The 22,353-nt window shown below is 35.1% G+C and overlaps 1 protein-coding gene across 3 annotated transcripts; it reads right to left on the bottom strand.

The window, feature by feature from the left end:
• Nucleotides 1–4,784: 4,784 nt before the first annotated feature.
• Nucleotides 4,785–8,590, bottom strand: LOC115953794. Of its 3 annotated transcripts, none has more exons than XR_004083783.1 (3): nucleotides 8,297–8,590; nucleotides 5,772–7,667; nucleotides 4,785–5,190 (listed from the first exon to the last, which is right to left on the bottom strand). XR_004083783.1 is itself a non-coding variant. In XM_031071590.1 (2 exons), exon 2 carries the CDS (start codon nucleotides 7,638–7,640, stop codon nucleotides 5,919–5,921), a length of 1,722 nt encoding a protein of 573 aa, XP_030927450.1. In that variant the 5' UTR covers nucleotides 7,641–7,667; nucleotides 8,297–8,590; the 3' UTR covers nucleotides 5,573–5,918. The 3 variants fall into 3 exon arrangements, 1 of the variants encoding a protein (XP_030927450.1); XR_004083784.1 differs by having other exon boundaries at nucleotides 5,176–5,252; XM_031071590.1 differs by lacking the exon at nucleotides 4,785–5,190 and having other exon boundaries at nucleotides 5,573–7,667.
• Nucleotides 8,591–22,353: the final 13,763 nt, after the last annotated feature.

The following is a 22,353-nucleotide window of genomic DNA, read 5'->3' as shown; positions in this document are numbered from 1 at the left end:
GCCAATAAACAGTCTATATATATAATTAAAGTCAAAACTGAGAGAAAATCCAATTAAATTCTAAATTGGATTCCAATTATTGTCTACTTTTGCGCCATGTGTCCAATTTAAGGTTTTTTTTAAAAAAAATAAAATAAAAAATGATTCCAAATACCGATGGACTCGCCATTCCAAAAACATTGCAATATACTAACCTTTTTATTTTTTTTTTTTTTACGAGATTGTATTTTTGATGAGATAGTGGCTCCTAAAAAGGGCCATATATGGAACTGTGATTTCATGAACAATATGTAATATATATATATATATATATATATGTGAAACTGAGAGAAACTCAAATTAGAATTCCAAATTAGAGTTCTAATTTTGCGTCACGTGTCCTAAATTATTTATTCTTAAAGAATTTTATAATCAAATGTGGAGCCACATCATAAATATTCATCCAAATAAGTTATTACGTACAAAAACATAAAGAGTGTAGAATAAATGAATCATAAAAAAAAAAAAAAAAAAAAAAGGTACTTCACAATAATAAATAAATAAATAAACATTGACAATTTACATTTTATACCTAATAATATCCTTACAAATTTTTTTAAAGAGTTAACAAAATATAAAAATGACTATCAATAGTATTTAAATTATATATTGTAGGGGCACAATTTAGTAACCAAGTTCTTGCTGTCACAAGCCTGGGTCCAAAAAGCCCAACACAATGAATTCTTGTAGAGTATGGGTTAAAGAACTCGGTGTAAGTAAGTTTAAACGGGTTGTTGCATGGGTTAAGGGTACACACGAACAAGAACGAAATGCTATTGTGTGGAAAGGTCACCCGGTCATGATAGAGCTAAAAACTTGATTAATAGATACAGATCAATGCCGTAAGACTTCTCTCCAGTCTTCTTTCCTTTTTTTCGTCTCCTTCTCTTGGGGGACTTTTACATATAATATAGGCCCTTTCCAATCATCTGGGTTTTACACTTGTTGATCATCCAAACCCCCACTTGAGCACCTGTCCCATCAGACACCTCTCTCAGTTCTTTGTGAGTTGCGGTAGTCAAGGTAGTACTGTTCAGGGGTCTTCTCCTCATTAATGCGGCCATGAGAGTAGTTGTAATGCATTTAATGTGGTGGTGGCAGCCTTTGTTGAGATATTTCAAGTTTCCTTCCTTTTTACGTATTCGGAAGATGGACTATAGTGGATTGGATGTACCTTTGCTCTGGATTTTGCAGTATCCGAGGAGAAATTACTCCTCAGACATGTTCTCTTTGCCCCAGTGGGCCTGAATAAGGATTGCTTGGGCCCCGCTGACTTCTCGGATGGGCTGCGTCCTCGAACAGGCCTAGAGCCCAGCCAGCCTATTATTTTGGGCCGGTCCCCACATATATATATATATATATATAGGAATTATATTATGCATATTATTGTATATCTTTAAATGTATCCATGCATATGCATAAGGTTACAAGCTAGTTTGAAATAAAGTAATGGTAGGTTGCTATACGTTTATGTATTGGAGTCTAATTTTGCGTCATGTGTCTTTATCTAATTTTTAAATTTGTGTGTCAAGTGAATTATTAGGTGCAAAAATCAAAGACTCTAAATTCAATTAGATTCTAAATTGAATTTTAATTGGAGTTCAATTTTGCACCATGTGTCCCATCTAATTTTTTAATTTTTGTAGCAAGTGAATTATTTGGTACAAAAACTGAAGAGTCTAAATTCAATTAGATTCTAAATCATATGTATAATTGTAATTGTTTTTAAATGTACATATGCAGATGCGAAGGGTTACACACTACTTTTATTAAATGGATGTATCAATTTTTAAACACAAAATAGAAAAATAATTAGGAAATTGATTTATTACCTTGTTGACATGACACTAATTATATTCATTACCATGTTAGTTTACAAGATTTTTATAATATAATTGGTAATAACTTTAACTTCTTAAAAAAAAAAAATGATAATGTAAAAAATTGACATTTGGCTTTTTTTTTTTTTTAATTTTAATTTTAAAATTTGGTAAATAGTATGTTTTTTAGATGATGTTCATGAGAACTTTAACTAAAAAGTCAAGACTTAAACCCCATTTGGTTGCTGAGAAAGCAAAGGAAAAGGAAAGAAAAGAAATTTTCAATTTCTGCTAATAAAATGACATCTCATTTACTTATGGAGATGCAATTAATATATTTTCAAATATTTTATTTTATTTTCTAATTAAGGACACATGATAATTCGAAGGATAGCTTAGATGGCATAAAAATATTATTTTGATATTAATGTTAGATAAATCAATTCTTTTCATGTACCACTTAATAATAAGGATTATTTTGACACAATACCAAAAGTTTAGAAACAAAATTGACACGTTTAAGATGTTAAAAACCATTTTGATACTTAGTACAAGTGTTAAAGACTAAAACGGTAATCAAACATGGTTTTTACATATTTTTATTAAAGATTAAATTCTATAAGGATGTGGTTTAAAATCTAAGTTTTACACCCTTCAATCCCAATATGCCACGTCATCTTATCACGTATTAAAGAATAAGCACAACCACACTCAATCAATCATAATAGTCATCTAAAAATTCAACCAAATTGGGAGTTTATTAAGATGTTATTAATTGTGGTATTATATACTGAATTTTAAGTAAAAAGCTTATGTGAGATCTCTTATTGGATGGTGTAAAATATAAATTTTACATCCCATTCTTACCAAATTCAGACTCTTTTTATTAATATACTCAAAACTTTTTTTTTATTAGCTGAATTTGGAAACTAAAATCCTGTTTGGTTGTAAGGGAGATGAAAAAGAAAGAAGAGAGGAAAAAGTAAGGGAAGGGAAAAGGAAGAAGAAAGAGTTGTACATAGAAGGATTGCATTAATACAATTTCTTCAAAAGAAAGGTCTTCTTTGAAAAAATAATTGGACTGTCTAAAGGATTGTGCTAAGAAAATTTCTAAAACACAAACTTTTCTCAAAATTATGGATTGTGAGAAAAGTATGAAACTTCATTAAAAAAGAAAAAGTATGAAATATTGGCGAATTGGCCAAATTGTATATTCTCACTTTTTAATAGAAAGCTGAAAAAGTGAAAATGCTTGAGATCATCACAGCACATATTGATATGGTAAAGCTTATTGAAAGAGGTAAAAAAAAAAGCTAAATGTAAAATTAGAGCGCCACTTGGTAAGACCTCATTCACTCCCGTATAAGGTTAGTGTATAAGGTCTCTGCTTTTATATATATTGATATGGTGCAGTATAATAAACATATTATATCAATTAAAATTACTAAAATGGTTTACTTTAAATGAAAGGTTAAGTTAACGAATGCAGGGCTTTAGATTAGAAAATATTTTTAGAAACATTTTATGGAAAAAGAAAAATTCCATTGATTTTTTTATTGCTTTTTATATTTCTCATAAAAGTGGTATTAAAACTTCCTTAAAATGATACTGACAAAACTTAGGTACAGTACCTTAAATACTGTTTTTGTTTTTGTTTTTTTTTTTTTTTTTTTTTTTTTGAGAAAAAAACTGATGGATTTTATTAATAAAATTCAACTACATCCAATTGTAAAATTGAACCAATATGAGATTGGACATCTTTCATCCATACTTGAAAATCTGGTATGTATAATGCATTTTTAGCCAGACTATAAGCAACTCCATTGTCGTTTCTCTTAATGTGAGAATACAACAATCCTTCTCTACGAATATGTGAAAACCTAATACAATGAAATAAACTTGCAAAACATTTAACATCACGACTAAGTAAACCAAAGGATTCCAAAGACTGCAAATCTGCATTCAAAGTGTTCATTGCAATCTCTGAAACTCCCTCAGGGGTGACATCTTCCAAACTCAGATCAATATCAAACTGTAAAGCCTTCGATATAGCCAAAGTTTCAAGCTCTATGACTGTTTATTCTTAAGATTTAGCCATGTGAGTATTTAATTAAAAAATATACTTTCATCTCATAAGAGAAAATCCACATGAAAGAATCTTAAGAGGACCTAAGAAAGAGCATCTAAATACTATACTTAAGTCTTGCCCAAAAATTCTAAAAGAAATCCCATTTTTTATCATCTATCAGCTTACCATGAGTGTCACATCCTGCAAAATGTTTTCGCCATATAGTGCATTGATTAATTATTAAAAATTTAAAATAGTTATCTGTGACACTCTTTCACAAAAATTCAAAAAAACCTAGATTAACTAAACTTATTTTAATTTTACCGTAATATTTTGTCTGAATGAAAACCTGGTCTTACACTGATTCTAAACCCTTTTCAAAAAGTAAAGTGCTAGTTCATGTAAAAATAAAGAAGTTACTTTGTGTAAAGCTATGTAACTGAGATAGGCACGATAGCGACGTACTCGTTTTATCTTTTTTGCTAGCTTGCATTTGTCTTCTTTTAAATATTGCAAGAATGTAAGGATAACATAAAAAGGCAAATGTGGTACTAGTTGTTTCTAAGGCTCATGAGACCCTAATTTCAAAACTTCTAACCAATATATTGGAATCGCCCCCACGAGATTTCTTCCACTAATTACCTAGTGTGAATGGAATAAAGAAATCATACACTTGAGGGAAGAATCAAGCGCTCCAAGAGTCCTCCACATACATGTTAAAAGAAAAAAGAAGTGAATGGCTACCATCATCTATTTTATTTTGTTCAGTATTGACGATCAAAACAATAATTTTAGGCCGCTCACAGTTTGTCATCATCATGATGGCTGAAATTTCAAAATTGTCATCCACCAAAATATAAGAAATATAATTGGTTGTGTTGATCAGGTCAATATTGAATGTGCTTATGCTTCAGTTATCCTTCTTTCTAAGACAAAATCTACAAGCAGCAATACAAATGGAAGCCTTTCTAGCAAATTGTTAACAAAACAATAATGATGTGGTGAAAGAAGACAAACAGTAACATCCTGCTTTTCCAGCACTACTTCCACAAAAGGCACAACTTCATGGGGAAACCCAAAGCCCAGAAACAAACAAGTTCAGGTAAATCTATACATTCGGAAAGAACAGGGATTTTAGGGAGGAGCCATTGCCTTCAATGAAGCAGATATCAGATAAGGGAGCCTTACTAGCAGAGTGAACTTTGAGTTGATCTATGGCTTCAGAAGACAGTTGTGTCACCAAACATGTCATGCAAAGTAAAGCTGTGCAGCCACATCAGAATCAAAATAAAGATCCGCAACACGAGAGGAGGAATGCTATTTTACTGCAAAATGTTTATAAACTAACATGACAAGAAATGTAATTGGTGCCCACTTCAACAATATAATAAATGAATATTTTAATTATTTTTGTGATTGGTTACACATCAATTTGTAACTTGTAAGTCTATATAGTAAAATTTGTATTATCAATAACATTGCTCATAAGGAATAGAGGAAAAATCTTGATTCTGTTATCATGCAAAGGAAGAATCGTGAGAAAAAAAGGGAGGACGGGAGGTGAGTTACAAAGCAGAGGAAAGCTCTCCTTCCATTCAACAGACATTATGTTAACATCACAAACATGTTAAAAGAGCGATTTAAAGATGCCTTCCCTGAGACCATGGGAGCTTGATGTTACAAATTACAATACTGAATATGCTTTACATGGAAATGGCAAATCATCCACTATATAATGTAGACACAAATAAAAGAATCTCTAAATCCCTATAGATGAACTCAATTAGCAAAACAAGCTCCAATGCAGGAAAAACAGTAAGTTAATCGGAAGCTCAGAACAATACCTCAATAATTGAGGAATGCCTTTGCTGCTCTGAAAAATAACTGTAATCTCCGGGAAGCGCTGTCTGGTACCGCATCCCATTTGAACAGAACACTGCTCCATACCAATCATGTACATTTTACAACAACTACAAGAAGTCTGATGTAGTTCATAAAACATCATAAGCAATGCCATCACTTTTCAACATATTATCACTACAAGCACTGCTGCCAGAAGACTCATGCAAGTCTTTGTCATTAACTTCTCTACCAATCCTGCATATATAGTTCAGGCCTACAAGAAGTTCGGTAATCGCAGCTTCAGTTTTAGCTTGATTTGCAAAGTAAAGGGTCTGGACCAGTAGCACATTTGTTCTGCAATATGCTTGCTGCTTCTCAAAATTCCGCTCAGAATGCCACCTTACCATATTATGAGCAAGTGGAGCAAGCCAATCCAATATCCGCACTAGTGCCAGACTCCACTCTGCTGCTAGGGCAGCATCATAGACTGTTGAAGCCATGGTTTTGGTATAGGACTTTAGCCTCGCCCTCAGAGCCTTTCTTATAGTTGTGGGTAACATATCGTACAGGTCATCTCTTGTGTCAAGGCCAATTAAGTGAGGTGACAAAATTAGTTTTTCAATCAATATAATCACATTTGCATAGTGGAGAGCTAAAGCAGCATGGCCAAGAGTGGATGGAGGTGCAATCCACAACTTACACTTAGAGTTGACAAAGGATAATTTACAATAGATCCTGTCACTGCAAGAGACAGATTCCATATTTTTGTTATCTGTTTTGTAACCATTCTTCATACGAACTCCAGTCAACCTCATAGAACCACCACCAGTGGGCTTGCAGCTTGACAGAAAAGGAGATTCGTTTCCACCAACCATGCACCCTATGAAAGGCCCAATATGACCTAACCGTTTGGTTTCCATATTCAGGTGGTTTCCACATATGGTTGATGACTGATGACGATCTTGTCGTTGCTTGTCCTTTCTTCTACTCTTGTCAGCATTTCCTGGCTTTGAAACTGGCCTCTCAATGGGTCCTGAGTAGAACCCAAATGGATTATTCTCAGATGGATGATTGGAATAGTGCACAAGACCAGAAGAGGAACGGCAACGAGGAAAAAATTCGATATTCCTAAGCTGAGAATCAATGCTTCCGTCTATACATGACACTGGGCAAGTTCCAAAGACATGTTTTATCCTCTCTAGTATTGTAAAAAGTGATCGCACCAGAAGCCGGACAATGTAATCATAAGTTCTATTCCATGGAGACATGTCCCTCAGATTTCTCACTTCCTGACGCTGACAGATTACCTTCTGCTGAAACTCGAGCACTTTTATCTGATTTGACTCAGAATTCTGCATTCTCCTTAGAGTTTGTTCAAGATCTGCCAGCACCTCAAGCTCTTGTGACAATTGTGACATGGCAGCAACAAATCTCTCCATTTTTTTTACTTTCCTCTCCATCTTCTGCCATTTATATTCCCAGCCTACCCATTGAAAACTATTCTGAATTGGGTCATTAACAAATTGTTCAAAACGGTGGTACACAGGATCTCTACACTTCTTCCCAAACCTGGCCACAGACCTTGCCAGAAATATGAAATTCTCAATTATCTCATTCAATGCAAGTTCCATCAAGTAATCATCATCTTCGGATATCAGCTTTTGAAGCCCAACCAAGTTCACAATATCTTCCCTCAACATAGGAACCTCCTTGTCATTCAAAGAATGCCATAAATTAACCACCTTTAACATCAAGCTAGCAACTTCATATGCCAAAATTTCAATCGCCCCCTTGTTAGTGTCCGACGAACTCTTCCGCGAAATCCACCTCAAACTACCAAACCAAGACTCACCCACCCTCTCACCCCCCATTAAAGTGCATACACTACAAAGCTAAACCTACAAAAAAAAAAAAAAAATCTAAATAAATTCCTGTAACAAAATTAAACGCATAACCAAAATTAGAAAGTCAGAAACCACAGCCAAATAATCAAATCACACTTTAGTTACAGCATTGACTAACTATTGAGCACTTTCATGCTGCATCAAATTCTAGAAAAGAAAAAGACCCAAAAGTCAACTTCGTTAAAGAATCAGAACGGCAAATGTGAAAAGTATGAAAAAAAAAAAAAAATGACACAAAAACTACCAAATTCTCAAGCTTAATCTCATACAAGAACTAAGAATCAGCACCAAAAAACAACCCATACCCCCAAATGCTAAACTTATTAACTTAACCCTCTTTTGGTTGCCGAGAAAGCAGAAGGAAAAGAAAAACAAGATTTCAAATTTAAACTAAAAAATTCAGTTTAAGCTCACTTGAGTGGACAATTCAGTAAGCTTAAGCCCAAAACAATTTCAAAAACTCAATCTTTACTTCTTTTCTTGTCTCTCCCCTACATTTTCTCAACCCCAAATCTAGCCCAAAAAAAAAAATTTCACAGATTTGAAAACCACAAAGAATAATTACTAACAGAAGTGAAATCAAGAACTACTAGAAACAAAAAAAAGAAAGAAAGACAACTTACCGTTGAGATAAAAGAAACTCTGGGGCGTATATAGTATAACTATAACTCTATAAGTGTGTAACTATCCAAAGCAAAATGAAGCTGAAGAAGAAGAAGAAGAAAAACGAGTAGGGGTCCGCAGATTTATACAGTACGCACCACCGGCGTAAAGTTGTGGCAACACAACGGACTGAAGATTTATACAGATGAGAACAGCCGAACAGGACAAAGGGGACAAGACTAAAGTGAAGAGTGACTCCGAGTGGTGAAAAACAGTGAATAAAAATCGGTCAAAACGAGGTAAAAGGATATAGGATTTTTTTTTTCTTGGATATAACTAAAAAAACTAATGCAATGTTTTATTGGGTCGACTAGTTTTTGGACTGTAATGTTTAAGTGTTTGGTTGTAAAAGGAGTCTCTCAGTCTCTTTTCAGAGTATGTTTGGGCCTTTTGGAAAGTGTGAAGGGCCGTATGTGTTTCGCTTTGTTGAGCCTGTGTTGTTATAGTCTTGTCTGTTTGCTGGGTCGTTTGGTGGTGAATGGATATGCTTTGTTTGAAGTTTGAACCCAAAACACTTAAAGCGTATGCTTCTCATTCAACTATGTTAGTCCAAGAATTGTACAAAGTACAACTGTATTCACTATTCAACCACAATAAGTTATAGATTATAGATTTTATAAATCATAGTCTTTTCGAGGTTGAGTATAATATATATGATTAGTATCTTGCATGAATGTATTTGGTAGAAAATGACTAAGGCCAAAAAAAAAAAAAACAAAAGCCGGAATTTCCTTCGGTTAATGCTTGAGAACCTCAGTCTAGAAATGAAACTTAAAACAACCAAACAACAGCCTGTTTTACTAAGCAAATGGTTTAGCTCAAAACTGAAAACATTTTCTAAACATTTGCTAGATAGAGTTGCAATATTGTTTTTCTTTTATTCTTGTTTCTTGGAGTTTGCCCTTTTGCCTCTAATGTGGTCCAATGGTGTTTTCTGAACACATTTTCTTTTGTTTCTTGTATATGTATGTCAGAACTTCTAGAATCTAGACAAGTCCTTTGCAATCCTCCTCTTGCAGGGGCTTATTCTATGAAAGTATATTTTGATGTAGCAATCTCATATTCTTCTTTCATCTGTTTGTCGCAACCATAAAACTAAAATTTTATACTTATGGTTTTTTTTTTTTTTTTTTTTGGTACTGACACATGTGACTCTTAATGGGGCAGAAGCTAAAGCAACCCTTTTTGTTGTGGTTAAGAATGCTCTGTGAGGGTTTTAGCAGTTTCATTTCGGAAGGCAATACTTTAAATGGTATTAATCCTATTGCCTTCTCCTTCATTTTTCCCCATTGTTTGTAGCTTCTATTATTGTAAATATTTGAACTTTATTATTTCTGTTTCCTTTTGATCTAAAAATTATGTTGTTAGAGAAGCTAACTTTTTGACTCATGATATTGCTCTTTGGCCTTCTATGTCTATTTGCCAGGGTAGAATTTTCATTTTCTCAATCTCATTCTCTTTCTTAACTTTATTGGATGATGAAGTAGTCAACTAGATAATCTTTCTTCCTCAAACCTCTGTATCGGTTTTCATTAATAAATTAGTGCACTATTTACCATTTTGAGAGGTGGTTTAGTGGTAGGAAGCCCTTATGACTCATCACACCTATAAGTCTAAAAATTGAGTTTGAGTAAGGACAAAACCCATTAGGGCTCAAGTGGTCTCACATCGTAACACAATACGAGAGTTTAAGTGGTGCGGAAACAATACCCACCCAAACCCTTTTTTTTTTTCTTAATAATAATACTAAAAAATTAATGTTATTCAAAAAAAAAGTTTAAATATATTTTACCATTTTCCGTGTACCTACTCCACTACTTTATTGACAATTTGATTATCTTTTGACAACTTAACACTGTAAATTACTCCACAACACCTAATAGCTCCCATATTAATACAGTTTTTTAGCCTCCACAACACCCCCCCCCCCCCCCCCCCACCCCAAAAAAATTCAATTGCTAGGTTTTATTTTTTTATTTCCAGAAGAAGAAAAAAAAAAAAAAAGCAAGGGCAAATACTGTCTCTTTTGGACCATAGGTCAATATCAGAATGAGTTATATTTTATTCTTACAAGCTATGGATACTTTCAGCCCCCCTCAAAAAAAAAAAAAAAGCTATGGATACTCTGAAGTCTGAATCATGAGGGCTTTTTTTTTTATCCTACAAATCCTTTGAGCAGCGGTCCCTACTGGACTGGGCCAGACCAATCAGCCCAAATCTCAATAAACGTGCTACAAACCAGCCCTACTACCCAAAATCATTTGGGCCAACTGTCATTCACGTTTATCCTGCACAAATTGCTTAACGCTCTCTGGTTTGCTAGTACATACACTGGGCATCCTTACTCATCGTTTTTATTTATTTTTAAATCAAAAGAGCTATCAATCTAAATTGAACTTGTTTATAAGAATATTTTAAGTATTTCCATTAAATATAAACAGTAAATACATGCCCATAAAACTTTGCCTTTTTCTGTGCATCTTATTGTGCTTAAGGACTTGTTATTTTTTCAATAGATATGAGCATAATAGATTAAGTTAGTTATTTTTTTGTCTTTAAACCGTACTAAAAATTTGTTTTTTATCCTTAAATTTAAAAAAATTCTTTTTTCATCTTTAAACTTTGTAAAAAGTCTTTATTTATTTATTTTTTTAATTTTTTTGAGAAACAGGCCAAGGAGGCCCAATTTATTGAAATGCTTGAAAATCAATCAAATAACAATTATAAAAGTCTGGTAGAACAAACTTCATCTAAACTAAAAAAAGGAAAAAAAGACCTTGCTTGCTTAGCCAAAACATCCGTTAAAGCGTTACCTTACCTACAAATATGAGAGAAAGAAAAGCTCTAGAAAGAGCTAGTAGAAAACCAAATGTCTCTCTAATCATGTGACCAAATGTCTTCTTCTTTTTTTTTTTTTTTAGAGACAAAACAAGGATAAATTTTTCTTTTCAATAGTTTAAATACAAAAAAAAAAAACTTTTGGTAAATTTCAAAAATATAAAGTAATATATATTCAATAATCTATGTATAAAAAATGAACTTTTCAATAGTTTAGAGAGGAAAAATAAATTTTTTTTTAAAAAATATTAGAGATGAAAAATAAATTTTTAATAAAATTTAGAGACTAAAATAGTATTTTATTTTTATTTATTTATATATTAAATTCGCTGTACTATCTATGGAAAGGCTATCGTGATCTTACCATAATAAATTAACTTATCTACATACAGGAACGTTGATAATTTGATGTCAATCATCTCAAATTAAAAAAAGAAAAGAAAAAGAAGAAGAGTGAACGAGCATCATCATTAATGGTTCATTTATGCAATTGTCAAATTCATTGTTGGTGTGCGAGACCAAACGTACTTGTAGTCTGTAGATCCATCACTGAACAAACTTCAGGGGTTTTTTTTTTTTTTTTTTCCTAATGATGATTAATTTGGTTCAAATATGCTCCAGTAAACTTGTTCTTTCTTTAGTATGTCATTGAATGGTGTAATGCCATCAAAATCCAGATATTAAAATTTTACAATTTAAAACTCGAAAAGATTTAGATTTTAAGTAGAATCTTAAACTCATAAGATCTTATTAAAATCCCAATTTGGATTGTGAATCTTGATTTACAATTGGACAAAGTTTAGTTATAAAATTAATTGTAACTTTAGGTTACAATATTATTCAATATTTTTTTTATTGGAAATGAATTTTAATAAATTCACCATTGGATGAAATCTTCTTTTTATATTTTTCATATTTGCAAAATTTCTAGAAAATTAAAAATCAATAGTTATGTCATTAATAAATTGTTTAGAATGCAAGTTTTTGTATTTTAAAATTATGCATAAAATATAAGCTTATAAATCATAAAGTAAATAATATCCGACTGATACAAATTTTGACATGTATATTAAGAGTGTAAAAAACATACAATTCAACGGTTAAATTTTCAAAATATATATTAATATTTATTTTATTGAGTAATGTTGTAGCCTAAGGCTACAACCAATTTTATAAATAAACTTTGTACTTTACAATTTTATCAATCAACATCTATATTGTGGGGGGTCCAAGGAGCATAGAGGATTAGACTAAGGAAAAGCTTGTATAAGCTAGCCCGAGGAGATGCGTAGGATCCGAAGAAACCACCTGCTAGAGGATGGAAACAGAAACAGAGTATTTAGTATCTTACAAAGACTTGGGAAGAGAAGGAGGAACCGTGGAAGGAGAAAGGGACGTGGTAGGAAGTTTCCTAAAGGATATACCTCCCACCTCCACATTGAATGCTTCACACCAATCATATCAGTTGTATTAATATGGAAATGACACCAGAATAGAGATTTCACAGTTAGCAACTCCTTCAACCACCATTTGTAGAGCTGTGATGGGACAAGTATCCTAAGAATGTTTTAAGGCGTACAAGTGGACGTCTATGATGGATGGAGGAGAGATCTAAAAGGGGAAGCAACCTCCCAAAAGAGGGCGCTTCTTACGAAAAAGGGGAGAAAAATAGGAAAGTGAACAATGTATTATCTAGTGTTAATAGGCCAAGAATGTATTGACCCCTTTAGTGAATTAACCAATTAATTAGCTAAGTGAATTAATTAGGTTCAATTACATGCAATAAACGTGGTAGCACAACAAATCACCAATTAAACTAAATGTAGCGGAAATTAAATTTAACACTGGTGATTTGTTTACGAATGGGAAAAACCATCGAGGCAAAACCCTACTGGGTAAATTTAAGATCACCACTCAAGAGAATCCACTATTATCAAAACAAGCGGTTACAAGTAAAAGAAATCTCAGTACCTAATACCAACTTACAGTTGAACTCTTACCTCAATACACAATTGGACTTGTAATGTAATGACAATCTCTCCTTTCAATGCACGGTTCCAAGTACATGACTAACCAATCGATGCATGGATCCAAGTACGTGACTAACACACCAACTTAAGAAAGATGTTGGCTGTAAAGTTTTCCAGCTCATCTAAACGATGAAGATCAAGAAACTTCTTGGTTACAAAACCCTTAGCACAAAGGCGCAATAGTTTCTATAAAGAATATGATGAACTAGGGCAAGAATGTCTCTGGTCACAATATGCATTGTAACAACAATTGCAACAACCTTTGCATCACTTTGCATCACCTTTGATGGCCCTTAAAATAATCCTTATATATGTCTAGGGTTGTGAGAAAAGAAACCCTATACAAATACACTTGGATATGCATGAAAACAGATCTGAAAATCTGAATTTCATAATTCTCGAAAGATACTGTTTCTGTCGAGCAGCTGTCAAGTATAAGCATTAAACCTCGATAGATATTATCTGTCAAGCTTTAATGAACAGCGCTTCTTCACCTGTTTCTTGGACAGATTTGCATGGTTTCAATACTAGACTTGAACTCTTGTTCCTTGAAGTATTAAACTCATCCTAGATCTACCTAATTACAAGTAAAATGCGTTTTGTCAAAGGATTAGCCAATTTACGTAACATATGTCTCTAACAATATCCACATATGTCCTAATAGGTGTAAATTTGAACTAGACATTTCTAAAGAACTTATCCTTGGACCAATCAGAGGAGAGCTTTACTTATAATTTTCACTCTAGTTACGTTTGTCAATTAGTTAGGGAATTTTGGCCATAAGCTAACTTTTGACTTAGAACTGTTTTTGAAGTTTGTTTTCTCACTCTCTAAAGAAATTTTATTGTTTGGGCTTGATCCAAAGGATAAGGCACTACTGTTCTTAGTGGCTTGGGCTTTTAACATTTTGAGCACTTACATATATACATACATACATACATACATATATATATATATATATATGGGCACCAAATACAGTTCTTGCGCTCATACTTGGTCCTTCAACTTATTTATAAGTGGGCTTTAACTCAATCCTACAAATGGGACTTCAACCTTAGCCTGGTCTGTCTTTACCAAGCTTTTATCTCTCACTCTCTTCCTTACTTTCTCTTGGTTTCCCAGTGATTTTTCTTTCTCTCTTACATTCCTCCCTCCCTCTCTATTTTTTCCACCCCCTATAACCATTGCTTAGACCTCCTTTTACAGCCCTCCATGAGTGGAGTGGCCATCATTTTTATTCCCACTCACTCACATATTCCCATATCTCCTAGAATCCCAAGGGATCCTCACAAATTCAGAGGATTCCCTTGGAACTTGCTCTAGACGCTGGATAGTGCTCGGGAGTGGATTTCTTTCAGAATCGTTAAATCTCGGTTACCAAACTCTTAGAGATCGCGTACAAACCCCCTTTGTGATCAATTCAGACCCCCTTCTTCCAAAGGACCCCTCGGGGAGGGTCGCACTAATTCCCAGTACCCGGCCAGTGATCGGGCCCAATGTGATGAAGCCCTAGGGTTACCTCTCCATTTTGTATCGAGCCCACACTACCTAATGGGCCTTGGGCTTCATGTTAGGCTTTGCCTCGACGATCGGTCTGGTTCATCAAGCCCAGTTCACCCACAATAGCCCCCACGATCCTATTCTTACGAAGTAGGGATAGGATCGGGGTTCAACTGTCTCATGGTTGGTGTGTTGGCTCTCGTTTAGTTCCCAGGAGTGGAGCGTTTGCATCTTGAGAAGTCCAACGGACCATCTTTTAATACGATGGATTGGACAGCCTGCCCCATCTGAAAAGACATGGTAGGACTTGGCACATCCAACGACCTAGATGATCTGACACTTCATTTATCAAAGTGCACATGACACGTAATGATGGCACGCATTTATTGCCATGCAACAATTACCATTAAAGGCTCTCCTGCCTCTATAAATACTCTTCCACGACCATTGTATTCTTCTCTTTTCTCTTTCCCTTCATTTTTTGTTTACTTTAGTGCTGTCATCTTTCCTCCATTCTCGAGCCCTCATCTTCCTTAAGAGACCTTACTCCCTCCTCCTCAAGAAAAAATTCTGTAAGTCTCTCTTCCTTTTCCCATCTCAACTTATATTTCGACAATATGCCTTTTGCTTATCTTTTAAAAACTAAGGAGAATGTGGCATCATTCAAGGCTAGGTTTAACATCCCTTGATATGTAGAAATCTCATACTATGATGAGGGTGACATAGAAGACCAAAGGCGTCCACACATAGTATTCTTCCCCTTAATGTCTATTTTAGAGGGAGGGGTTAGGTTCCCAATAAATCCCTTATTACTTAGGACTCTTAGTTCCTACAATTTAAGCCTCGACCAGTGCTTACCTAACTTTTATAGGGTAGTGAACTATGTGAGGCATCTCAACCGTTTGTATGGTCTGAGCCTTACCCATCAGGATATTAACTTCATGTACTCCATTCGAGGGAGTTTAGACCTCGGGTACTACCTTCAAACCCGAAGCACCATGGTCCGGCTGATATCCTGCTTCCCCGATTCCAATAAGAACTTGGTAGGGGAATTTGTGAAGGTGAGCAGCAATTGGCTAAATGGAGAGTTGACTTGCCCGACCTCACCCCGCCAAATAGGTCAGTACCTCCTTCTTCCAACTCCCAATCCTATAGCAACTTGTTCCCTTCCCGTAATTTACTTGTATATTTGAACAACACCGAATAGTGACTATAATTTATTTATTCTGTTAGAATATATGTGAATCATGTTAGGAACATATGTCAATATAGAATTGACTAATCCTTTGACAAAACGCACTTTACTTGTAATTAGATAGATCTAGGATGTGTTTAATACTTCAAGGAACAAGATTTCAAGTTCAAGTGTTAAAGCCATACAAGTCTGTCCAAGAATCAAGTGAACAAGTGCTGGATTTTAAAACTCGAAAGCTAGTATCTATCGAGTTTTAAAAGGTTGTTTAAGCCCGATGCTTGATAGTTGCTTGATGGATAAGCTATCTATCAAGATTTAAGAAAATCAGTTTTTTAAATCTGATTTCACTCCAATCTGTGTATAGATGCTTGAGCTTTCTTATCTTACAACCCTAAACATATATAAGGATTGTTTTAAGGGTCATCACAATTGATGCACATCAATGCAAAAGTTTTTCACAAGCATATTGTGAATCGGAGACATATGCCCTAACTTATCTTCTTTTTCAAGAAGCTGTTGTGTTTGTACACCATAGGGTTTTGTAACCAAGGAGTTTCATGATTGTCATCGTGTTGATAAACTGAAAAAATTTGCAGCCAACATCCTTCTCAAGTTGGTGTGTAAGCTGCGTACTAGGATCCATGCATCGAATTAGTTAGTCACGTACTGGGAGCCATGCATTGAAATGGGAGATTCTCACTATAGAACAAGTCCAATTAGACACTGGGATAAGTGTTCAACTATAGGTTGGTATAAGGTACTGAGATTTCTTTACTTGTAACCGTTTGTTGTGATAATGGTGGATTGTCGGGAGTGGTGATCTTAAAATCACACGGTAGGGTTTTTGCCGTGTAAGTTTTCCCCATTCGTAAACAAATCACTGTGTCAATTTATTTTCCGTTGCATTTTAACTTAGTTGGTGATTTGTTTGTGCTACCACACATATTGCATGCTAATTGAATTAATTAATTAACTTGGCTAATTAATTGGTTAATTCATCACAAGGGATCAATACATTCTTGGCATATCATATTCCTTTTTCTTTTTTCTTTTTTAAGTAAGAAAAACCCTTTCTAACTATTGATTGTCCTCTGTTGTAGTTTCCAAAAAATTTCGACTAGATATCAATGTCGTGCAGGTCAAGAAGCTTAACTTTATCCTCCTTTCCAAGATATTTGTGTACTTCAACAGGCAGCTGAGGCTTCCCACCTAATTCTGGGTTGTGTACCTTCCTACACGAGTTACCAGGATTCATCAAGCGCCCTCACGGTTGGCAACCCATTATTGTCATACTTAGACGTTCAGCTGCCGGGATTCTTATCTAGAGGACTTACTTTTGGGGAAGCCAGGCATTTAGGTCCCTAACTAGTTAGACATGACTCTCTTGAACCCATTCAGGACGGTTTGGGAGACACCGTCTTTCAAGGTTGAGCAGGGCACATTCCCATGGAGGCTCCTCCCCTAGAAGATCCTGACGAAAATGGTCCAACTACCGAAGAGAAAAATTTTGTACTCCTAGACCCGTCAATAGAAATGGTGAAAAAGCAAACAATGGCCTTAAATCACTGGTTCATGATCGCTCCAACCTCGGGGGGCCCAACTTCCTCTCAGTCTACCCCTCAACAAACCACTCCCCCCGTGCCCAAACAACAAAGAAAGTAGCATAAATGTGCTAGCAGTGTTGTAACCCAGGAAGGCACCCCTCCGGCTGCTCACTTACCAACTCTTATTTCAGGTAGGTCGTCAATTCCACTGGCCAGTAAGACTCCACAGGAGACATAGGCCCTGAGCCAACCTGTCATAATTGGCTCGCAAGTCATGGCACCCTCCTTGGGCTCGGCTACCCCAAGGGAATGCACCTTCCAACTGGGGGACAAAGCACTGCCCTCCAACTTTTATCTCTGAACATGGAGAAGCGGAGATGGAGGCCAAGTATCCGACAATCTAAGGCAGGCCCTTCTGCTCCCGACTGACATGGAGCATTACGTCGGCTGCCGAGATAATGACTTGGTGCTTAAGTTGAAATGACACACCATCACAGTAAATTTTACTTCCTCCCGAATCTTTGTTAGTGTCTGTTACTAGTTGGTTCGGAATCATCTTAACCTTATCTTTTGGTTATTTAGGCCGCCCAATTGACCTATGTGGTGGAAGGTCTACTAAAAGATGCCCAAGAGGAGGCCGACAAGGAAAAAACCCTCAAACAAGTAGCCGAGGCAAGCCTAAAAAAGAAGACCTCTAAGATGAATGTAATGGAGCGACGTGCAACAACTGCCGAGAGGGCGTTGGAATAGGCTGAGTAGAAAGCCACCGAAGCCCTGAGCACGCTCGGGGAGGCCGAGCTTAAGCTCACTGAAACCACCAGTGTCCTCTTCGCCCGGGATAAGGAATTTGCTGATTATAAGGGGGAGAAAATGCACAGAAGCAAGCCTACTACAACAAGGGTTTCAAGCATGCCGAGGACTCGGGAGCCCCATGATCTTTTAAACCCAAAAGTTTGGGTTTATGGAGGGGTGGATGACGGCTATTAACTCCATCAGGCTCTCCGAGGACTCCCCATTTAGGAAGGCCGACCAGGTGCCTATGCCTGAGGACCTTGCAATTGGAGTCCAAACTGAAGGGCAGAAGGACAGTTGTGATGACGAGGAATGCGGCGAGAGCCCCAAATCCCGAGAATTGTCTCTACAGATTAACTCCCACGTTGTGGTGCTCAATGATGAGCAGTCGAGAATTGGGGCCTTGGTGTCCGAACAAATAGCTCAACCAATGGTGACCTCTGATGCCCTGCCCAGCAACCCACCGACTAACCAAGAAGCCCTTGTTATGAATCCCACGGCCATTGTTACCCCAACAATTTAGCCTTAAAGATATTTGGATTGATTGTTTTGTTTGTTTGTTGTTGTTGTTTGTTTTTTTTTTTTTTTTTTTTTTTAATTTATAAAATCGACGTCTTTAACTTCCTCTTTAATGTATTGAATTTGTGTGGTAATAGACAACGCTTTCCATTTATTTTTATCATGCTTCTACCAACTGAACACTAAACTAAGGGCTTTGATACTGGTGCAGGGAAATGTTTAAGTGTAAACGTTCGGTAACATTACAATTCGGGTACTCGGTAACTAGACCAAACTTAAAATTTATGATAAAAGTTTAGCTTAAGTGTTTTCATTTGGTAATATCTCGTCAGTGCTTAAGCATTACTTTCCCAGGTGTTTTCATTCAGTGTTAATGTTTGAGATACCATCTCCGTGCATGCTAGTTAGTTAACAAAAACTTAGGGCACTCCTCCATCATTCTTCGAAACGTAATGTCACCGTAATTAAAGAACAAACGTAAACTATTACTTGTATTCGATATCAAGTGTAGCCAGAACACATCCTTATAGAAAGGTTAAGATTTCCAGTTATCCTTAGGAAAAACATAAGGTTTCCTTCTGGTTAGTGACTAAGTTAGGCAAAGGCCAAACTTCTGTCCTTAGAAAAAATTTAAGGTTTTCATCTGGTTAGTGACCGAGGTCAAGCCGAGGCCATACTTCTGTCCTTAGAAAAAGAAGACACAATAAATGCACAAACACTTCATTATGCATAGATGCTAACTAGAATTTACTCAACTCCCTTGTCCTTGTTATTTCATAACTTAAAACAGTCAATTCTTACAACACATTACATTCACTGATAATACTTCCTTAAATTATAGATGTTCCATGGTCGGGGCAAGGGTCTTTCCTCTTGGTCCTCTAAGTAATAAGCTTTTGTCGCGGTTGTTGCAGTAACTTGATAAGGCCCTTTCCAGTTCGGAGCCAATTTTTCGGCACTTTGATCTTTCATACTTCAAACAGCCCTTTGTAAAATGAGGTTACCCGGCACAAATTCCTGTGACCTTACCCTTTTGTTGTATCCTTGGGATAACCTTTGTTGATAGCTAGCAAGTTGTATAGACACCATATCTCTTCGCTCTTCCAGCGCATCTAGACTGCCGACCAAACCTTCATTGTTATGACCATGCATAAAGCAGGCCACCCTTGGGCTTGACAATCTAATCTCAATAGGTATTACTGCCTCGGTGCCATAAGTCACAGAGAAAGGTGAAACTTGTTTGTTTGTTTTTATTACATTTTCAAAGTGTAGACTAAACTCCTTTATATTTGTGCTATTTTGTTTATTAGCAATACTAGGACTTGTATAATTTTATAATTATTGAATAAGTATTAATAATTGATTTGTTGATTTGAGCTCTTTCTTAACATAGGTGAATGAGTATCTCAATCCTGGTTTTAAGATCTTAGGATCTTAAGATCTTAAGATCCTACATCCCTAAACCGTCTTGGATCTCTCTAGGATCTCTACTATGGTCAAATTTGTGTGAGATCCCGATTCGGATCTTATGAGCCTATAGGATCCCAATCCCATAGACTAAAGATCCTATGATATAAAAGAAAATTAAAAAAAAAAAAAAATCTTTTGTGAACCTCCAAATGGAGCCCGAATGCCCCAAATTGATTAAAAAAAATGCAATAAAGATATCAGCCCAATAGCCCTAGCCCAAACCGATAAATATATATATATATATATATATGAAAAAGGAAAAAAAATAAAATTCTAAGGCTCACATTAGTAACAAGTCGTCACCTTAACAACTTAACCTAATAAACAAAATCACATAAGACAGAAGGGAAGAGAAGAGTCTAAGTGTTTCACTTCTACAATATGAATGGCTATCTATGTTTCCAAGAATTGCTCAAGGGAATCAACAATCACAATGTAAATGGGTTTTAAATTAGAAATTTATACAAAAACTTCTACTTTTTATTTGCACAAACAAAAATTTAAATATAAACTTTCATTTTTCTTTTTTCTATTTTTGGCTAAGTGACAATGATAAAGAAGTTTATGCTATTAGTGATGAATCTGAGTTTGGTGATGCCAATGAAGGTGAAATAAATGAACCTCCAAATGCAACATTAAGAGATTTTGATGATTATCTAATAAATGATGTAGGCTATGTGATTGCTAACAATAACGATAATGTTGTTTATAATGATCAACCGCATTTTGAGGAACTCATCCAAGATAAGAAAAACTGTGGTCTTCATAAGGGCCCGTTTGGCAGGGCATTTGAAATATCTATTTTCAGTTTTTAAACAATATTACATACATTTTTACACACTTTTTCACTCACATGTATTTCAAAAAACTACAAACAACACTACTCAAACTCCTCTACCAAACGCGCCCTGAGAGTGTGTTTGTGGTGTTGTTTGAAACATTGTTTTTTGCTTTGAATTTTTTTTTATTGAGACATTTATTATGCTTTGAGTTGATTTGAGTTGTTTAACTTAGAACTTGGAATTTGTGAGTTGTAACTTTTGCATTTTGCATTTTGCACTTTGAAATTTGTTTATGTATTTGTAATTTGGTACCTTACTTTTTATTAGTAATTTCACTAATTTGTATCAAAAATTACATTTTTTTTTCACATTTTGTTAATATATATTATGAATTATAATTATGGGTTTTTTTTAGTATTTTTTTTAATCAAAAAGTAGAATCTTACGATCCTACAATCTGATCTCTAAACCCTCTCACCGTTCCTTTGTAGGATCTCGATCCTAATAACTTTGTTCGAATCCAAATTAATACATTTCACACTAAGTAATTTGTTTCATAACTTACCAAGTGGTAAATAACACATAATTAAGCATTCATTAAAAAAAAAAAAAAAAAAAAAAAACTTTAAAATTTGAATAAATTATCATTTAGAAAAAGTATTGGTTTACCCACCTTCCAAATTAAAAGATACACTTTGAAGATTATGCAAAAATCAACATCAGCCAGATTATTTAAAACATCGGAAATTCATTCATGATTCAACCGCACATTCTCCTTTAATGCAACCACAATTCAATGTTAATTTACATAATTACATTAACCGTATATAGCAATCGTAGTGGGAAGGCCAACAAGCGCATATTTTGACAATGATAGTCCCAAGAGATAGGGGCACAGACCTCTAGATTCACTACCCGCATCATGAGAACAGAGACCACTTTGATTCTATGAAATTTCATGGCCCTGAAAGTCAAGGGAAAAAAATTATTACAGTAAGAAGCAGTATTTACATAAATCTGAACTCAAAACCAACTTATAGAGGACCACCAGTATCTAGTACTAATTAAGAACACAAGTCACTATCTGTCTCAAATATACAACTTCATCACTTAACCAAGGATCGATGGGTCACTATACCAGTAGTAAGAGAACATTGCCAAATACATTGACACATATAAGTACAGAAACAATTCCTTCCTCTGCATATATTGAAGCAAGATCATATCTACATGAACCAAACCAAACGCCCCTTAACTGTGATACCACACATTCATTATGTGGCAATAATCTTCATTGATACATAGCAAAATGTTCCATGACCAAATAAACGTGGTTCTACATAATTA

The sequence above is a fragment of the Quercus lobata genome, chromosome 7 (genome assembly GCF_001633185.2).
Source record: "Quercus lobata isolate SW786 chromosome 7, ValleyOak3.0 Primary Assembly, whole genome shotgun sequence".
NCBI classification, from domain to species: Eukaryota; Viridiplantae; Streptophyta; class Magnoliopsida; order Fagales; family Fagaceae; genus Quercus; species Quercus lobata.
Note: the sequence above shows the minus strand (reverse complement) of the source record. Positions and strands in the feature narration are given on the sequence as shown.